Genomic DNA, 18,330 nt, shown 5'->3' on the forward strand with positions numbered 1-18,330 from the left:
TCCGAACGCAAGTGTTGTTCGAGAATACAAACTCTGCCGTAGCGAGGATGTTTGACAACGCTCGGCTACCGTAGTGCTTCTAGTTGACGTCAGTGCGCATGCGCGTGTTTACACCGCTGTCATCTCAGCTTTTATTTCACTAAAGGTAAAACTGATGTTATTCTTACTTAATATTATATTTGCTCAGTACATAAGTGTTGCGAAACATTGACAGGGTCTGAAATGTGAATTCGGTAAAGGGTAGAACTCGTGTTTTTATTCTTGTATTGATTTCCATTTGTATCATCATAGTGTAGCTTCAAATATAATGGTTATGTAGTGACACCATAATATATTTGGGGTTACAATGGTTCTTCAAATACCATAGTTAGACTATAACTGTAGTAAACCCATGGTTTATTTTCGTAAGGGGAATTATTTGTATGTAAATGGCCATCAATGACCTGTGAGTTTTTGCCAGACCAATAGAATGGCTATATTGTTGTATTACATTGTTGTTTACATTAATTTCAATTGTCCATAATTCTCGTTATCATGAAAGTAATTAATTGAATCTTACTTATATAAGTAATGTAGTCATTTGTAAATGAAAGTCTTCACATCTCTCTTATGTAAATTTACGTGGATAATCAATTATGGCAAAATATGTAATATGCATAGGTATGTTTTAAAACTTTAAGTTTTGTAGTTTATTAACATGATTGTCATTATAATTCCTCCAATGTGTACAAGCTCACGTTTCCATTGTACTTAGAAAAATAATTCTTGATACATTGATTAATAATAAGCTTTAATTTTACATTTACATTAAGGCTCGGTTTCACAGACAAGGCTTAAGGCTAGTCCCAGACTAAAATGTATGTGTGACCAGTCTTAACTGAATAAAACTTGCCCAGAATGGTCTTAAAATATATCTTTGCCATTGTTTTGTTTCGAGATGCACACCAGTAATGTTTTCTTCTAAGGCGACATAAATATCTAAATTCAATTTAGGCATATTCCTGGTTTAGGCTAAGCTGTGTCTAAGAATCCGGGCCTTTGTCATTTATCAGACGCTTTTATCCAAAACGACTTACAGATGAGGGATCATTTAATCATGAGCTGTACAGCTTCTTGTTGATTTGTTTTATCAGTAATGTTATGCCATGCATTCTTGATCTTTGTCAACCTATCAGCATCATCACTATATCTACCCACCTTCTCTATCTACCTTTCAGTCAACCAGTCTTTTTATCAGTCTCACTCAAGTTTTATTTAAGACTTTTTATCAGTCTCACTCAAGTTTTATTTAAGACTTTTTATCAGTCTTACTTTTTATCTATTCATTGATTTACTTTCATTTTGTTCTGTTCGACTTGAATCATAGGGAACAGTGAGGCTGGAGTCATGGAAAACAGTGATGCCCCATCACAGAGACCAGTTTCTCTAGATATTGATGGAGCGGATGACTCTGACGGTCTCGAGGCCTCCGCCCCGCCCCAAATAGATCTTTTAGGCCCGTCTATAACTTTAGAAGTTCCCTTCCAAGAAGAGAGCATCGACCTGGACGCCGAAGCGTTCCCTTCACTGCAGGATGACAGCATTAACTCTGAGACCATAATTGACAAGCTAAATGACCAGATGATGGAGAGCGTGATGATTTCGGATTCCCCCAACAGTGAGGATGAGGATGTTGTTCCCATTGACACGCTGTTGGGACAGAATGAGGATGATGAGGCACTGGATTCCAAAGGACCTAAAAGAGATGCAGGAAAAGAGGAGGATGACACCAACACTACCTCCTCTGTCAATGCTGCGGAACCTGAGGAGGCTCCTGCGTCTTTATTTGAAGAGGAGGTGGTTAAAACAGATGGCAAAATAGAAACCGTTGGCCAGGCGTCCTTTGACAATCCCAGCCCTGAGGCTACCAATGCTCAGGATACGGATACAACCCCCAAAGATGAGCTAGTTCCAGTATGTACCATTTTCAGCCAGGGTGTGCAGCCCAAAGCTCAAGCCCTGATACCTGATGGCTTCCAGCCCATCCTAGTAAAGTCTCCAAGCTTTACCATCGGCAACACAGAAACTCCCAACAGACTATTACCGCAGGTGTGCCAGCCGAGCCCCAGCCTCAGTAAGTTCTTCACAGATAACGGCGCGGTCAACCCAGCCTCAGACTTCTTCGATTCTTTTACAACCTCCACCTCCTTCATATCCATCAGTAACCCGAATGCGGAGTCGCCTAAGGCGACAGTACCTCCAGAGCCCCAGCTTTTGTCTGGCCCTGGCAGCGTGCCCGCCCCAGGGCTGCATGAGGCTGTACCCGCCAGCACGTTCTTTAGCCCGGCTCCTCAGGACTGCGTTTTAAATCCTCAGGCTAGTTCAGTGGAGCCCGGGGCATCTATGAGCAAGCTCCAGGCTGTGTTCTCGGTTGGAGACGACCCATTCGCCAGCGCTCTGAGCACCAGTGAGGTGGATAAGCGCTACGATGCATGGCTTCCCTCGGAGGAGACAAGAAGAGTGTTGATATCGGTGGCCACGCACCAGGTGAATCCTGTCCAGTTAGACAGAGAGCATCTGTCCATGCCCGGACTCAAGTTTGACAACCTGCAGGTCAGTCCAGTTTCGCAAATGACATTTACAATATTAAAAAAGCTTTCATTCTGCTATCCAAGGTTATTTTTTACTTTACTCAAATTAAAACATTGAGAAGGTTTCTGCTCATTGAAAAAAATAAAAAAATCGGCCTTAAAATAATTGGACAAACTTGAATTAAACAAAACAACAGAAATGTTGAATCAAAAATAAATTGAAATAGGGTTTAAAGCCTACAAATTATAATAATAAACAAAAATGAAAATGAAAAAAATTATCTTGTATAGCAACATAAAAAACAAACAAATAAATAATAAAATTACAAAAGCATATAGCACAATTGATAAAAATGTAACTATATTTAACATAAAAAAGAAAAATTAAATCTAATTTGAAAATATTATATAACTTAAATAACTCTGCAACTATCAAAATTGTTGCTTGTATTTAATGTCTGTTAGGTTTGTTGTCATCTGGTGTATTTCCAAAAGCTGTCATGAAATTTTGCAGATATTCACATTTGGACTGCAAATATATATTGAAAAGATATTGATAAGTCTCATAAATATTCACAAAGATTTTCTTCAATACAGGGTGATGCTGTGAAGGATCTGATGCAGCGCTTTCTGGGTGAGCAGGCGGCTATGAAGAGACAGGTGCTCTCAGCCAACTCAGTCGAGCAGAACTTTCTGGGTCTCAAGCGACTTATAGTAAGTTACAGTAGCTCTTTTATCCACCAATGAAATTCTTCTCATTTTGTTCTCATATCGATGCAGACAGACCGTGTGCCTTTGATCTCTAGGATGTTTATGCTACCATGTGGTGATCTTGTTTTTTATTATAGTTTGACAGCATTACAAGGAGCTGTGTGTCGTATAGTTGAGGCAAAATAAGCCTGTTGTTATAAGACTGTGTTCCCAGTCTGTATACAATGATAAAATTCATGCGATTACCATAAAATTGACATTTTTAGGGGCCGACAAATGCCTACGAAGGAAATGTGCATAAATTGTACTACTTCTGTGTCCCATATTCAGAGATTTAGCGCGAGATCGCTCTCTGGCTTTCGGATGTGGTGGCATTTAACCCCTACTCATTGAGAATCTAAGCATAACAATTTCACCATATATTGTCCCAGCGCTAACAGAGGCGCTTTAACAGGCCGTTGCTACGAAGAAATAATGCTCTCTATGGGCTCAGAAAAATTTATAATTTTGACCCATACAATGTATGTTTGCCTATTGCTACAAATATACCTGTGTTACCTATGACTGGTTTTGTTGTCCAGGGTCAAAATAAAATGACATCACCAAGTGGTAATGTAAGAAAGGCTATATGTTTTTCTGCAGGTACATTTATTGTAAATACATGTAACTAATACAAAATAAATCATTTTTTATGTCTTTTGTGCATTGTGAAAACTAATGTTTTTAATTTAAGTATTCAATATGTTCATAATAAATAATAGCAACAAAAAAACTAGTCATAACGATCAAGTCAATGATATATTGAAGGTAGACTTTAATGGAAACCTTAAATTGTATCAGGACTAGAGGATCCAATTCTATTACTGTAATTGCAGAAGAACAGTTGATGTTTTATGCTGGTAAGGAGGTGGTAGTTTATCTTTATGACTCTGACTCTGTGCCAGCTGTAACCTCAGGGGTTCAAAATGACCGGCTGACTGCTCTCCCTCTGAGTACAAATGTCAGATTCACACAGACAGCTCTGTGATATACAGCCTTTCCTGCTGTGCCCACGTCCTTCAATAAAAGACAAGGATACACACACAAGTGTATGTGTGTGTGTCAGAGTTGTAGTGTGTGTGCATTAAGAATGAAGGCGCTGCTCGTGAAAGCATGAGCTCTAATCCCACAGATCCTGAACCTCATGGCACAGCTGTATGTAAAAGAGAGGCTACAGACAGATTAAACTCTGTATGCAGTGAGGCAATAAGATCCATATATAAATGTTGAAATGAGTGACCCAAATGTGCTTCCAAAATATCATGAAGTGCAGTTGCACCCCAATGTGGTAAGTAGTTGTGGAGAGATCATGCAATAATCATATCATTATTTTCTGACCTTCATGTTATTGCATAACCTTCATGACTTCTGTTCCTCTTTGTCATGAAACAATTCATAAATCAGTATTTTAATGTATTTATGTTTTGTTTATTTTATTGACAGTTTTTGAAGGTGATTGTAGTCTCTTTGTGTTAAATTTAGTCTGTGTTAGTTTTAATAGTTAATTTGCCTATATTGTTGTCTTGGGTGATTCAGAATATGGAGAATAATTTTAGATAACATATTAGCATAATTGTTTACCTACATTTTTTTTAAATATATAGTTAGTAATCTATAAATCATTATTTATTATCACAATTTGTTTGTGAAATAGTTTTGAAGTTTTATTTTCTTAAATCCTCTACATACTTTATTAAATTTTCCATTTTTAATATACATTTGTGGAAAAAATAATTATGAACAATTTAAAAAATTGAACTCAATACCACAATTAAGTGGTCAAGTGTGACCGCGGATTTACTGCTGTATACTGTGATAAAATTCATATGATTACCATAAAATTGTCATTTTTGGGGCAGACACATGCCTACATGAAAGGAAGAACATTGTTCTGGTTTGAGACAACAAAATGATAGACATTTCATGTTGTGGTAAACTCCCACTTCTGTCTGTGTTTCATTTACGTCAGTTGATGAATTAAATGATGCTTTGATGAGCTATTAAATTTATTCATTTTAGTTGTCAAGTTTGAATAATCTTCACCCATCATGGATGCATCACTTCTCAGACTCTGTGGATGGTGGTATAAGCTTGTGCTGGTTGTGTAGTTTGGCCTTCTGCTGAAATCTTGTTGGTGTTCCTCGCAGGTATTCTCGGGCCATGAAGCTTTGGTCCAGTCTTAGCTTCATCAGCTAGATGCCTTAATTCTTGACAAAGTCCTGCACTTGTATTTGTACAAAGAGACACGTTTATTGTTCTTTATTATGAATAATGTGTATGCAAGGACCTCTGTTTTTGTACAATGCCCACTGAATCTTCTAGTCTTCCTTTCTAATTGTTTCATTTGAAATCCATTGTGTTGAGAACTGATATAAACATTGTCTCTATCGAAATCTTATTGCATAGCACTGTATAAATATAACAGTATAATGGAGGTATAATTCTATTGACATTGCTTTGTCTGGTTTGTTTTGGCTTGAGTTGTGTAGTTTGAGTGGTCTTTGACTGTAGACCATCACCTTCACCACATACAGCATCAGTCTGATTGCCAATGAGTTTCTATAAATGCTTTCACAGAGGTCACTTTGATTCAGAGTGCTCAGAATACAGATGGCCTTTCTGTGAAGACTGATCTCACACAGACATAGTACACGGTTTAGCACGTAAGTCGAAGCGTTTAAAGTTCCAGTGACTCCATGAACGAAGGACGGGGGACAGACTACACAACAGCCCCTGAAATATTATTATTAGCAGTATTAGAATATCGCATTGATTTTAAAGGGGTCATATCCTATGACCCGTCTAAAATGAATATTAACGTTTGTTTTAGATGTAATGCAATGTGTATACACAATTTAAGGTTCAACGCTGTATTTTCCACATACCGTGCATGTTTGCATCTCCTCTTGCCCCGCCTCTCTTAAACAAAGCTTGTCACTCTGAAAAGCAAGGTGTGCTATGATTGGCCAGTTAACCAGTGCGTAGTGATTGGTCGAATAATGCAAGCGTGTGACGGAAATGAAACCCCTCTTACCATATTTGGAACATCAGGTTCCAAAGCAATTGTACTGACAGGTACGCCCTCTTTACTGGCGTATACATTTGGGTGGTTTTAGTCGAATCATACCATGAATTGATGTAGATTTGTGGGGATGTGGTTACACGAGGCGTTTCGGGCAGGTCTGGGTGAGCATTCGCTTTTAGATAGAATGCATCTTTTGTTCGGACACTTTTTGCAATTTTACGTGTCTTAAACATGCATGGGCAACTTAAGACACACCAAAGACACAGACAAACACGTATTCGCACCATATGACCCCTTTAAGAGATTTGTCATTTTTGGGTGAACTATTCCTTTAACAATATTACTCCTGCCTTCCGCAGAAGCAAGATTTCATACATTGTGAGACTGAAGAAATGTTCGCAGAAATATCTCTATAATAAGAACTCTGAATTCAATTGTGTTTTCTGCATCGTAGGTATGTATTGGCATGTCCTCAAAGAGTGCGAACAGGAATCCCTGAGCTGTTTTGTGGGGACGTATGTGGAGTTCCCGAACGGGCAGTAGATCAGAAAGAGCCTCATTTCCCCTGCCATTGACTTGTGTTATGTCTGATCTCACGGATAGCGCTCGTGCGCATTTCCCCGCCAGTGGTTTTCGGCTTCATTTCCTGCTCTAATGAAGATTTAAAGTCTCCGGGGTCTCGAATGGAAGAGAGAGCTTGGGGGCAAGAGCGAGCCAGCTGAACGAGGAACTGAAATAGAGAAGCGAGACTGAAAAGGGTTCATATATGAGACAGATGGACAAGTGACGGAGATACTAATAAACACACGTATGAGACAACGTGAAGTAACATTGTTAGAGTAAATGTGAAGTAATAAACACCACTGATATACTGTATGTCATCATTACAGGTGGGGGTCTCCATCATGAGATGTTTGTTTAACACGTTTATGTTTTCTCATCAGAGCACTAAGAATTGGAGGGCGGCCGTGGACCTGACGGGCAGACTGCTGACGGCTCACGGCCAGGGATACGGCAAGAGCGGACAGCCCAGCAACCACAACACAGACTCTTTACAGGTCAGCAAAACACCACCTGTATTGTAATTTTACAGGAGAGGGAATGATCAGCATTTTGTTTTAGAAAAACAGAGCGTATTTGGGTACAGCTTTGTCATTATGTAACAGTAGAGTAAGCTTGAGGTCACCCTGTAATGTATTTGACACTACGGGTGTTAAATGCAATCAATTAAAATTCGATGCATTCATAATGAAATTAACAAAGTTCAAAAGGCCATGATATACTGTGACTTTAGTTCAAAACTAAGTGCATTGTTGCTCTCACAAAGTTCAAATCATACATAAGAATGTCGACTGGGTTAAGCTGGGTTCAGTTATTGCTTTTGATCCACACATGTAAAGCGTCCTACAGCAATACACAGCCGTCAGTGTTGAAGCTCTTGGCCCGACACCCACTCAGGGTCCACAGCAACCCATCGACATCCCAGGGCTCTGGAGTCAGCCGTATCAAAGCATCTGCTCGCTTTCATGTGCCAACCCCGTGTGGCTCACCGCATTCTGCTGCAAAGACGCTTCTCTGTTTTAACACTTTGTGATCAAACACTATTTAAACACTAAAGTTAATGCTCATGTTGTTTTTTCTTTTTCTGTGTGCAGCTGTGGTTTGTACGTCTCGCTCTGCTGGTTAAGCTGAACCTTTTCCAGAACGCTGAACTGGAGTTGGAACCCTTCGGGAATCTGGAACATCCGAACCTCTACTATGAGTATTACCCCACCGTATACCCAGGACGAAGAGGTGAAAGATCTGAAATTATAAAGATGTTGATACCTATTAAGTTTTGTGCCTTTTATGATGAAACATGAATGTTGCAAGTTGTGTTTCTGACAATTTGTATTGTAGTTAATATGGATTAAAACCACCCTTAAATTTTTGATGCGAGTTTCTGTCTGGTGACATCTAAAGAGCTTCAGACACTCACACTGACCTTGACCGGGCCTCAGGAACCATGATTAAATCAAAGGACCACCTGATCAAAGCCGTGCTTGAAGCCATGGAGTCTGAACATTGAGTCTGTGTAGTTTTAACCGAAAGAAAGAAGTGATGGAAATAAAGAAATAGAACAGTTCTATATTTAAGCATCATTTCTGTTTGTCTTGGATGTTGTAGGATCAATGGTACCGTTCTCCATGCGCGTTCTGCACGCCGAGCTTCCTCAGTACCTGCAGAAGCCACAGGAGACTCTGGACCGCCTCCACGGAATCAAGAGCGTCTGTCAGAAGGTGAACGCGACCGAGCCGTGAACTTTCCACCCCGCCGGCTGTAGCTTCTCTGCAGCGCTCTAAAATGTCATTATCGCGGCTGTGATTAGTGTTATAAAACTTGTTTTGTGGTCCTGTCACAGATCCTGAATAACCTGCAGGAGGGTTTCGCTGAGGACGGGAGTATGATCAACCTCACTCAGGAAAACAGACAAGGTACAGAGTGCACAAATGAACTTCTGATAGTCTTTCAAAGCACACCTACATGTACAGTATAAAATACTGCACATAGCCTATATAATGTAATAAGATGTACATAAACTACCAGTTAAAAGTGAGAGTTCAACGAAACATGAAAATTCTGTCATCATTTACTCACCCTTTTGTCATTTCAAACCTGTATGACTTTCTTTCACAAAAGAAGATATTTTGAAGAATGTTGTTAACTGGCCCATTGGTTTTATGTTCATACAATAAAAGCGAATAGGGTCCAGTGCTGTTCGGTTAACGTTCTTCAAAATATCTTCTTTTGTGTTCTGACAAAGAAAGCCAAGAGGATGAGTAAATGATAAAAGAATTGTCATTTTTGGGTGAACTATCACTTTAAGGCCATTTGAGTGAAATGTTTCTAATGGTCTTGCAAATCTTTCTATCTGAAGGCGTAGGCTTAAATGTCTGAAATTAGTTTTGTAGTCAAATTTTTTATTGTGTAAACAAATAAAATGTCCAAAAAAGCATCTCGAGTGAGACCTTAAAGGAACACTCCACCCAAAATGATGTTACTCACCCTCAAGTTGTTCAAAGAAGTTGTTGGAAGAATTTTAGCAATTGACATTTTTGGAACATCATGGACTACCATAGTAGGAATAAATATTGTATCATTTTTTTTGTTCTGTTGAACACAAAATTTGATATTTTGAGGAATGTAGGAAATTAAAAAGTTTTATGGCACTTTCTGACTACCATTTTTATTTTTGCTACTATGGAAGAGTCAGCTACTACCAAATTTCCAAATATCTTTCTTATATATATATATATATATATATATATATATATATATATATATATATAAGAATAACTAGTTGGGGGGAAGTAGTCATGACAGAAATTTACATTTTTGGGAGAATATAGGATATTTTTGCAAGTCCTACACACATCATTATGACTACACTAATCAAATCCAAAATAACATAGTTTCGATTTTTTTAAACGCTATTGATTTTAGAACGTAACAATATGATTGTATTTGTTAACGTGCATTAGCTAATTTGCAAAAAACAATAAACAATCCATGTACAGCATTTAATATTCTCATCCAAAGTCATGTTAATTTCAGCATTTATTAATATATTTTTTCAATCTTAAGTTAACATAAACATGGGTATTATTAGTATTAACCCGCATGAAAAAAAATGAATAAATGCTTTAAAAATATATATTGTTTATTGTTAGTTCATATTACTTATATTATCAAATTATTAGAAAATGACACTTTTTACTCACGCTTATGTAATTTTATACCTGTATAAATTTCTTTGTTCCGATGATGACAAAGAAAGATATTTGGAAGAATGTTAGTAATTTTCAGTTCTGTGACATAATTGACTACCATAGTAGGAAAAATGTAATAGTAGTCAAAGGTGCCAGAAAACATTTTTAGATGAACTACCCCTTTAAGGGACCGAGTGAAAATGAGTGAGTGAATTTAGACACTCGGTGCATTTATGAGTGTACATTTGGATTGTTAACCCCTCTTAGGAAGTAGATTTTGGAAAGACATGAAGTTGAATTCACATGATTAAAATTCTATTTAAAATTTAACAAGTAATAACTTTCTGTGAACTCTCTGGGTAATAACCCTTTTCATAAAGTGAATGTTAATTCCTTACATTTAATGAAATTCATATAAATCAAATATCTTTAGGTGCCATTAGATCTATTCAACTTTCACGTTGTCTATTTGTAATGCCTTCGAAAGATTCCAGAACTTCAAAGCTTCACACTTCATGATTTTTTAAGCATTCAAACACTGAAATTTGCAGTTGTGTGGGTTAGCTTTACTCCCAGAATGCACTGCAGCGAAAGCGGTGATGAAATAACTTTCATCAAAATTCCCTTTTATCAGATCTATGGTTTAAATGTCTTTCACTTATGGAAAAACAGAGCAGAAATATTTGACTCAGTATGATGCTGTCTTTAGCATCACAAGAGGTCACCTATGATTTTGGGCTAACATTTCTGTAGGGGCTTTTCTTGTGATGCTCTTGGACTGCAGTAAGTGATCTTGGTTTGAGATATCCATCAGAGTTCTACATGCTAGATCCACTTCTTCACGTGTTGTTTTGCAAAAGACAGAGATGAATACATGCTTTTTCTCGACTGGAGATTTGGGTTCCTCGCCACTGTTTGCATACTGTTTTGCACTATTTGCCTGGCCTGGGGCGCTGCTTTATAATGTATAATTAGAATTTAAAAGTTTTACATATATTGCATATAGGAATTTATAGTCTGTTTAATATTTGTCCTCTGTTTCCCTCTCCTTTATCTTAAATGTGAGCTTTCACTGTGCGTGCATGTCTGTGTGTGTATTTGTGTACGCACGCTTATCTGTATGTGTGTGTGTGTGTGTGTGTGCGCATGCTTGTCTGTGTTTCCGTGCACGTCCATGTGTCTGCGCGTCTGTGTGTGTGTCTATGTCTATGTGTGTTAGTACGTGTGCATGTTGTGTGTCTGGAGCGTTTGTATGTGGGTATGTCTGTCTTCTGTGTTTTCACCTTATTCTTGTTTTTACAGGTATTTAACTTAATTGATTTGCTTATAGTCAATATGTCTCATGTACAGCTACTGTAACAATGAAAATTCTAAAAAGTGCTATATAAATAAAGTTGAGTTGAGTGTAGCTGAGAGGAGCGAGGGGGGTTTCAGGAGCCCCCACCTGAGTGCCTGACGTGGTACAGCGTTTGGTGACGGCGAGAGGTTAATCAGAAAAGGTTAGATCTAGAATAGATTTGAGTGATGGTTTGCTAAAACTACGCTTTAATAGCTATTTGATTATTTATAACATTATTTTCACCTTCAGACCTTGATGATGTCACTCAAAAGGCAAAGTTGTTTTGGAGACGTAGCAAGCTTAAGTTACAATTGCAGCCTATGCAGGGCACTTGTGAGGGTCAGAGAGAATTTAGAGGAGGACGAGGAAATTTAACGACCTGTTCAATCTGCTCTGTCTTCACACACCATTGCTAGTCAGACATTAGCTGAAGTGTGTTAATGCTCAAACAGACGCGAGATCAGAGCGAGTCTACAGTGAGCCAAAGGGCAACAAGAAATGTGATTGTACAGCCTCCTGCGCTATAATTCTCTCTCGCAGACAAATAATTGAGGGGTTGGAAGCGGTGAAAAGATGGAAACACTGCAATTTCCAATTCTATTCCATTTACTCATTGTCTCGCTCTCTCTCTGTCTGTCTCTCTCTTTCTCTCTGCCAGCCTCCATCCAGCTGTGGAAGTCACGGCTGAGTCGGGTGATGTACTCCATGGCAAACTGTCTGCTGATGATGAAGGTATGTGGATGTCGTACTGACACCTACTTAAGAGAAAACTCCCACTTATACTCAGTTGCACATTCATATCTGACATGAATTACTTGTGCATGTGTACATTCTCCTGATAATTTGATTCTTGTGTGATGAATTGTTAAAACGTTGCCTTCAAGCACTGGAGTATTGTGTTATCTCGAGACTGTTGGATTAACTGCCCATAAATAGATGATAAAGGTTTCTGATCATTGTTATGTTGGTATTACAAACATTTGCCTAGATTGTAGTGGATAGCCGAAACATATTGCTGTTTTTTGTCGGTGATCATGATACACAGTGCCATCTGCTGGTTAAAGACTGAAAGACAAACATACAGAGGATTAACCAGACAAAACAAAGAAGCCACAAAAACATTCACTGGAATAACAGCTGTTGGGATTTACCTTTACTTGAAAATGTATTTTAAATATATCGACACTGTAAACAGTATGTTTATGTCTACAAGAACTAAAATGAGTGCACTATATTGTGCTCTCGCTCTCTCTCTCTCTCTCTCTCTCTCTCTCTCTCTCTCTCTCTCTCTCTCTCTCTCTCTCTCTCTCTCTCTCTCTCTCTCTCTCTCTTTCTTATATTAAGATTTCTTTTTTTAATCTCAATTTATTAAATTAACCTAAAAGCAATTAATGTTAATGTTTTTTAAAGGATGTTAAAAAAATATAAAAAAATCACCTAAAATTAGCATTGTTCCCAGCAGCATTATGATTTGTGGCAAAAGAAAAATAATAAGAAGTAAAGAAAAATAACAATTATTTGTATGTTTAGCAATATTTATGCTGTTAAAAATATGACGTATTTATTATTTTCTTCACATATTTAGTCCATACTCTTTTGAAGGCATAAGAGCCTTAAGTCAGGCTCCATTAGTTATGACCATCATACAGGATATTTCAAATCTGATGTAATGCGTTCAGCACGCTGTTTTTAATTATAATTATTTCATTTAGAACACAGATACAAATCAGATTTGAAAATGAAAATTCTGAAATCATTTAAATAAAAAAATTAGGAAAATTTAAGGAAAACAAACACTTCTGAGTCATCTTTGACTACCATTTCAATCTTCCAACTATGGTAGTCAATGATGTCCAAGAACTGAAAATTGCTAACATTCTTCCAAATATCTTTCTCTGTGTTCATCAGAACAACATAATTTTTTGGGGGAAGATATTCACACAAAGGCGTCGCATGACATCAGAACACTTGGAATATAGGCTTAACATAGTTACACAATAAATAATAACAGATTTTCATGTTTAGATGAACTGTGTCTTTAAAGGTGCTGTTTTACAGAATGTGACATGATTTCCCTGTTCTCACCCTCATCTCTCTGTATCACATGAAGGACTACGTACTCGCAGTGGAGGTGTATCAGTCCATTATCGGATACGAGCCGGAGCAGAAAGTCCAGCTCCTCAGTGGAATTGGACGCATTTTCTTACAGGTGAGATCTTAGGACTATTGAACTCCAGTTCTGGAGATTTAGCACTTACTAATCAAACACACCTAAACAACCTCATCAAAGTCTTCAGGATCTTAGACGTATACCGATCCTTTGGCCTGCGATATCAGGTCGTCATTTTGGAAAGGGCAAGACTGCCCTGTAAATTGATATTAATGAACAAGGGAGCTGCTTTACTGGATAAAAACATAGTTATGTTTGTTTCTCAAAGGATTTCAATCCTTTGTGATCGAAAGAGAACAGAAACATTCTCATCATTGACAGATGAGTATTTATTGTCACAAGAACCTCTTAGGAAGAAAGTTATGCTTATCAATCTATGTATTTGTGTTTTTTATTTATAAATAATGCAGCTCCTCTGTTTACTTGTGTGTTTTTAGGAAGGTCTTGACCCACCCGGCATTTCTTTCAGAATTAAAAAGAGTAAAACAGCCAGTTTTGTTTAAAGGTCCAGTGTATGAAATTAAGCAAATTGCGAATTGCATCTCCTTTCAAAGCACCATGGTTGCTGACACAGAACTAAGATGTCATAAAAAATGTTCATCTTTGCCGAAGGAGATAACATATTTATAAAAGCACTCTGTTGAGCAGTTTGTCCGAAAACACATGGTGAGGACACCCTCGGTGTATGTAGATAAATCCAGCTCATAAAAAATTGCTCATTTTGAAGCCATGAACACACTTGATGTCTTTTTTGACAAGAAAAATGTGACAAAAGCTCTTTTTTATGATAAAAAAACGCTGGCAGTGTGTAGTTACAAACAGCAACCGAACGCCATGACTTCCTCTTTACACGAAGGCAGCCCAGAGGAACAGATAGGCAGCGTAACAGAAGTTTTTTTGAATAACAAACAGAGTGCGTCTTTGCAAAAACTAATCACATATTTAAAGCAGCTTCGAATAAGAAGTCAAGTCAGGCCTAAGATAATAAAAACCTTTTGAAACACCTCTGAAGGCATAGTTACGTATATTATATTGCATTTCTGTCAATAGATCCTGATAAAAAATACACACTGGACCTTTAAGACTGTAATTGACATTTTGTTTGTTCATAACACTAGATTGGGGACATCAGAACAGCTGAGAAGTATTTCCTGGATGTTGAAAAAGCTTGTGAATTAAAGGGAAAATCACCTAATGAAGACACCTCAGTCCTGATGAACAGGTGCGACAGTTTCACAATGATGTTGGTAGTGAAATGCTTGTTTTATTAACCAAGTGTTTGTGTTTTATGTGGATGTGCTTTAACATGAAAATGTTCTGTTGTCACCAGGGCCTTTGTTCATCTGAGTCAGAATAATTACACGGACGCACACGAGTGTTTTAGCAGTGTCTTGAAAATTGATCCCAAGAATCCAGTGGTAAGCACTCGCTCTTCTTTTAGTGATCCAGACAATCTGTCTCATATTTTAGTCACAAGCTATAACTTGAGTATATGTGCAAGGAGATGAGCTAACTGTCAATATTCAGTAGATCCTGAACATTTCAAACAAATACTGACATAACTGCAAAATCAAATTGAGAACAAAAATCAAAACAAAGATTTATTAGGATCTGTATATGCCGTACTCTTTCAAAAGATGCGTAACAGCGCCCCCTACCGTATAACAGTGAAACATGAAAGTGGGAAAATCTTGCAAGTTGATCAAAGGTGCTGCTACTATTGTTAATATTACTTTTTGTTTTTACACTCCAGGCAAACAACAACGCTGCCGTGTGTCTGCTGTATTTGGGGAGGCTGAAGGAGTCCCTGGGTCAGCTGGAGAGTCTGGTGCACAAAGACCCGGCGCTGTACTTACACGAGAGCGTGCTTTTCAACCTCACCACCATGTACGAGCTGGAGTCCTCGCGCAGCACGCAAAAGAAACAGGCTCTGCTCGAAGCCGCAGCCTGCCGAGAGGGAGACAGCTTTAACATCCAGTGCCTCAAGCTAGTATGAGACACCACAGAGACGAGCCACAATCCAACACCCAGGACGTTGCGTACTAAAGAATGAACAGACGTGAACGAACACGAGAATGTTTTTTTACATTTGAAGCTTCTAGAGAGGCATTTATGTACATCCAACTTTGTTCAGACAGGACCAAAGGTAACTTGTTAACACGAATACATTTGCTGTGCACTAAACAGCAAAGGGGTTAAGCACCTTACCAATGTTTCACGAATTAAGATATTAAAATATGTTTGAAATGTGTTAAGTGATCGTTTTTAAAGATTGTAAGCTATTTTCAGTAGTGTTGTGTTTTGAGGGGTAAATTTGAAAATAAATGCATAAAAAAAATACAGATTTTAAAGAATAATTTTTAGGGATAGTAATGAAATAAAATATGAAAAAAAAGATCATGTCCTGATATGTGATCTAAAACTGTTTAAATATCATTTTACCAATTATTTTATTTAGTGCAAATATTTTAAACAATTATTATTTTATTTTTTAAATTAATCCTAAAACGGTCAATAAATATTGGCAGCATACTGTAAATATGGATGGATCTGTAATATACAATATAACAGTGACATTATTTACCCTGAAATGGGTAAATATCAGGGCATATTAACCAGAGAAAAATAAAAAAAATATGAAGCATAGGTGTTTCTCAAGATCTTTTAATTACTGAATTAAAGTTAAAAATGGCAGAGTATATGACACTACCACCTTCCAGAAAAAATCATGTATCTACGTATTAACAGATAAGAAGTCATAACTGAAGCTGTGAATGACACAATACTATTCATGGTTGTAAATCAGGACTGTGAATGACACTTCTCTTCAGCGTCATTGATAAAGTAGTGTGTTAGCAACACCGTCAGTGTTAATGTTTCTGAAAGTTTTAGGAGCACTTCAGAGAGTTCACATAGGCCTTGCGGATGTCAAAGTCATCAGCCGGGCGGTTATAAGCCTTCCACACCGGTTCACCCACAAACAGACGCATTGCCTTGGTGTAGTTCTACAGAGAATGTAAAACAAGAAACATCAGTAAACTTGATCACAAACAAATGTTTCAAAGGGTTGTATGGGGTACTTTATCCATCCCTTAAAGCACAACCTGTTTCGCCTCTTTAATGTGATTTATTTTCAATGATAGCGTTCAATGAGAAATGTAAGCCAGGACTTGATTTTAACCTTCAGACTAGTAAACTGTCTCACAGGCAGTGGCAACAAAACATGAACAATCCCTATCTTAGAGTCTTACGCTTTCATCCACGGTGAATCTGTGGTAAATTCCTGCCGGTAGTGTGATGAGGTCGCCCTTCGATACAGCTATTCGAATCCATCGGTCATTTATATCCTTCACGTCGAAATAAGACTGCCCGTCCAGAATGTAGCGGATCTCATCATCCAGGTGGAGGTGTTCTTCATAAAACATCTTTACCTGGAATGAAGAAATTATACATTTAGGCAGAATACGTAAAATAATTAATTTCATTCAAAATAGCTTACTTTGTTCTCATAATCGGGAAGTTTGTCGGGGTGAATAGTTATGATGTCCATGTAGGAATAACCTCTCTCCTCACGGATCTTCTGTAGTTCTGGGTCATTTTCATAAATATCAGCATTCAACTAGACATAAGAGTAAAACCATTGAAAATATTTATTTAACTGCATGATAATCAAATGGAAAGACTTGTGAGAAACATGTTGTGTTTGCTGGGTTGATTATAGTATAGTTTTACTACAAATACTATGAGTAGGCCACTGTGGTCACATCAAACGCATACTGTTCCACTAATGTTAGTTTATTTTGCTTGTTTCTTTTAGAATAGAAGTAATTATAAGTATTATAATAATACAATGAAATTTGTTTGGTAACTCTCGGAACCAACAGCACAATAACACTAAAGTACATAACAATGCACTTCAAAAAGACACATCCGGGAACCAAAAATTGTTGGCTGTGAATTAAAAATCATTACTTTTACAGCAATAACTATACTCTTGCTGTAAAAAAACATGGTTACTGCACTTGTATTGCAGTGAGCCATGTTTACACTCTTACTGTAAATACTGTCAATCAAGATTACAGGTTGAACAAATATCTGAAACTTTCGCACTTTGATTTTGATTTCTTCATTTCATTGACTAGATATTTGACTTTATTCAAATTCACCCAGATAACATTCTTTAATACGCGGATGCCCTTTGTGTCAGGTAACGTGACGTGACGTGGTGTGGCGTGCGATCTCTGATGCTCAAACCTTCCAGTAATAAACTCCGATCTCTTCCAGCTGTTTGAGGGACACGGACTGGTTCGGGTTTAATCTGTGAGGAAGTTTCTGATCCTCTTCAGACTCATCCATGTGCCATGCTTCGATCCCGCTCATGTTTACAGTCGATACAACATTCGTGAAGTCCGAGTTGGGAAGTGCTTTCAACATAAAAGTGACCGTGAAATGTGTCGCCCTTCTCGAAGAAAGAAAAAACATTAGATGTGTTACTATTTATTAGTGTGTTTGACCAGTAGGATTTATTGATGTTCCACTGGTTCCCGTTTTATTCAAAAATAAACGGTGTGGTAACCATTTGTCTGTTGTTAACCGTATGCATGTATGTTTTAAATATAAAACAAATCCATAACATATTTTAGCACCTTAATTATAAATATTAAATGACTTACACAATTAGATAGTGCGAGTAGTAGTAGTAGATTTGCATTGCCCTGAACGAGACT

General features: G+C 37.6%; 2 protein-coding genes across 2 annotated transcripts; one reads left to right on the forward strand and one right to left on the reverse strand.

Annotated features, from left to right (window-relative positions):
- The first annotated feature begins 25 nt into the window (after window positions 1-25).
- On the forward strand, window positions 26-15,854 carry trappc12 (trafficking protein particle complex subunit 12). The gene is made up of 12 exons (XM_056767343.1): window positions 26-145; window positions 1,367-2,592; window positions 3,168-3,284; window positions 7,290-7,403; window positions 8,001-8,139; window positions 8,512-8,624; window positions 8,747-8,819; window positions 12,092-12,165; window positions 13,544-13,642; window positions 14,722-14,825; window positions 14,934-15,021; window positions 15,357-15,854. The coding sequence occupies exons 2-12, from the start codon at window positions 1,387-1,389 to the stop codon at window positions 15,597-15,599; spliced, it is 2,370 nt and encodes a 789-aa protein (XP_056623321.1). The 5' UTR covers window positions 26-145; window positions 1,367-1,386; the 3' UTR covers window positions 15,600-15,854.
- Window positions 15,855-16,251: 397 nt separating this feature from the next.
- On the reverse strand, window positions 16,252-18,321 carry adi1 (acireductone dioxygenase 1). Its single transcript, XM_056767345.1, has 5 exons — window positions 18,277-18,321; window positions 17,858-18,062; window positions 17,103-17,222; window positions 16,855-17,034; window positions 16,252-16,608 (listed from the first exon to the last, which is right to left on the reverse strand). The coding sequence occupies exons 1-5, from the start codon at window positions 18,312-18,314 to the stop codon at window positions 16,492-16,494; spliced, it is 660 nt and encodes a 219-aa protein (XP_056623323.1). The 5' UTR covers window positions 18,315-18,321; the 3' UTR covers window positions 16,252-16,491.
- Between the last annotated feature and the right edge of the window lie 9 nt (window positions 18,322-18,330).

Source organism: Triplophysa dalaica, chromosome 15 (assembly GCF_015846415.1).
Source record: "Triplophysa dalaica isolate WHDGS20190420 chromosome 15, ASM1584641v1, whole genome shotgun sequence".
Taxonomy (NCBI): domain Eukaryota; kingdom Metazoa; phylum Chordata; class Actinopteri; order Cypriniformes; family Nemacheilidae; genus Triplophysa; species Triplophysa dalaica.

Excerpts from the sequence above, each read along its gene's own strand:
- trappc12 (XM_056767343.1), top strand. The coding sequence starts at position 1,387 with ATGGAAAACAGTGATGCCCCATCACAGAGACCAGTTTCTCTAGATATT. Across the intron at positions 8,625-8,746 it reads TCAAGAGCGTCTGTCAGAAG|ATCCTGAATAACCTGCAGGA; the intron begins GTGAACGCGACC and ends GTCCTGTCACAG. Across the intron at positions 14,826-14,933 it reads ACCTCAGTCCTGATGAACAG|GGCCTTTGTTCATCTGAGTC; the intron begins GTGCGACAGTTT and ends TGTTGTCACCAG.
- adi1 (XM_056767345.1), bottom strand. The coding sequence starts at position 18,314 with ATGCAAATCTACTACTACTACTCGCACTATCTAATTGT. Across the intron at positions 18,063-18,276 it reads TACTCGCACTATCTAATTGT|GGCGACACATTTCACGGTCA; the intron begins GTAAGTCATTTA and ends TTCTTCGAGAAG. Across the intron at positions 16,609-16,854 it reads GATTCACCGTGGATGAAAGC|AACTACACCAAGGCAATGCG; the intron begins GTAAGACTCTAA and ends CATTCTCTGTAG.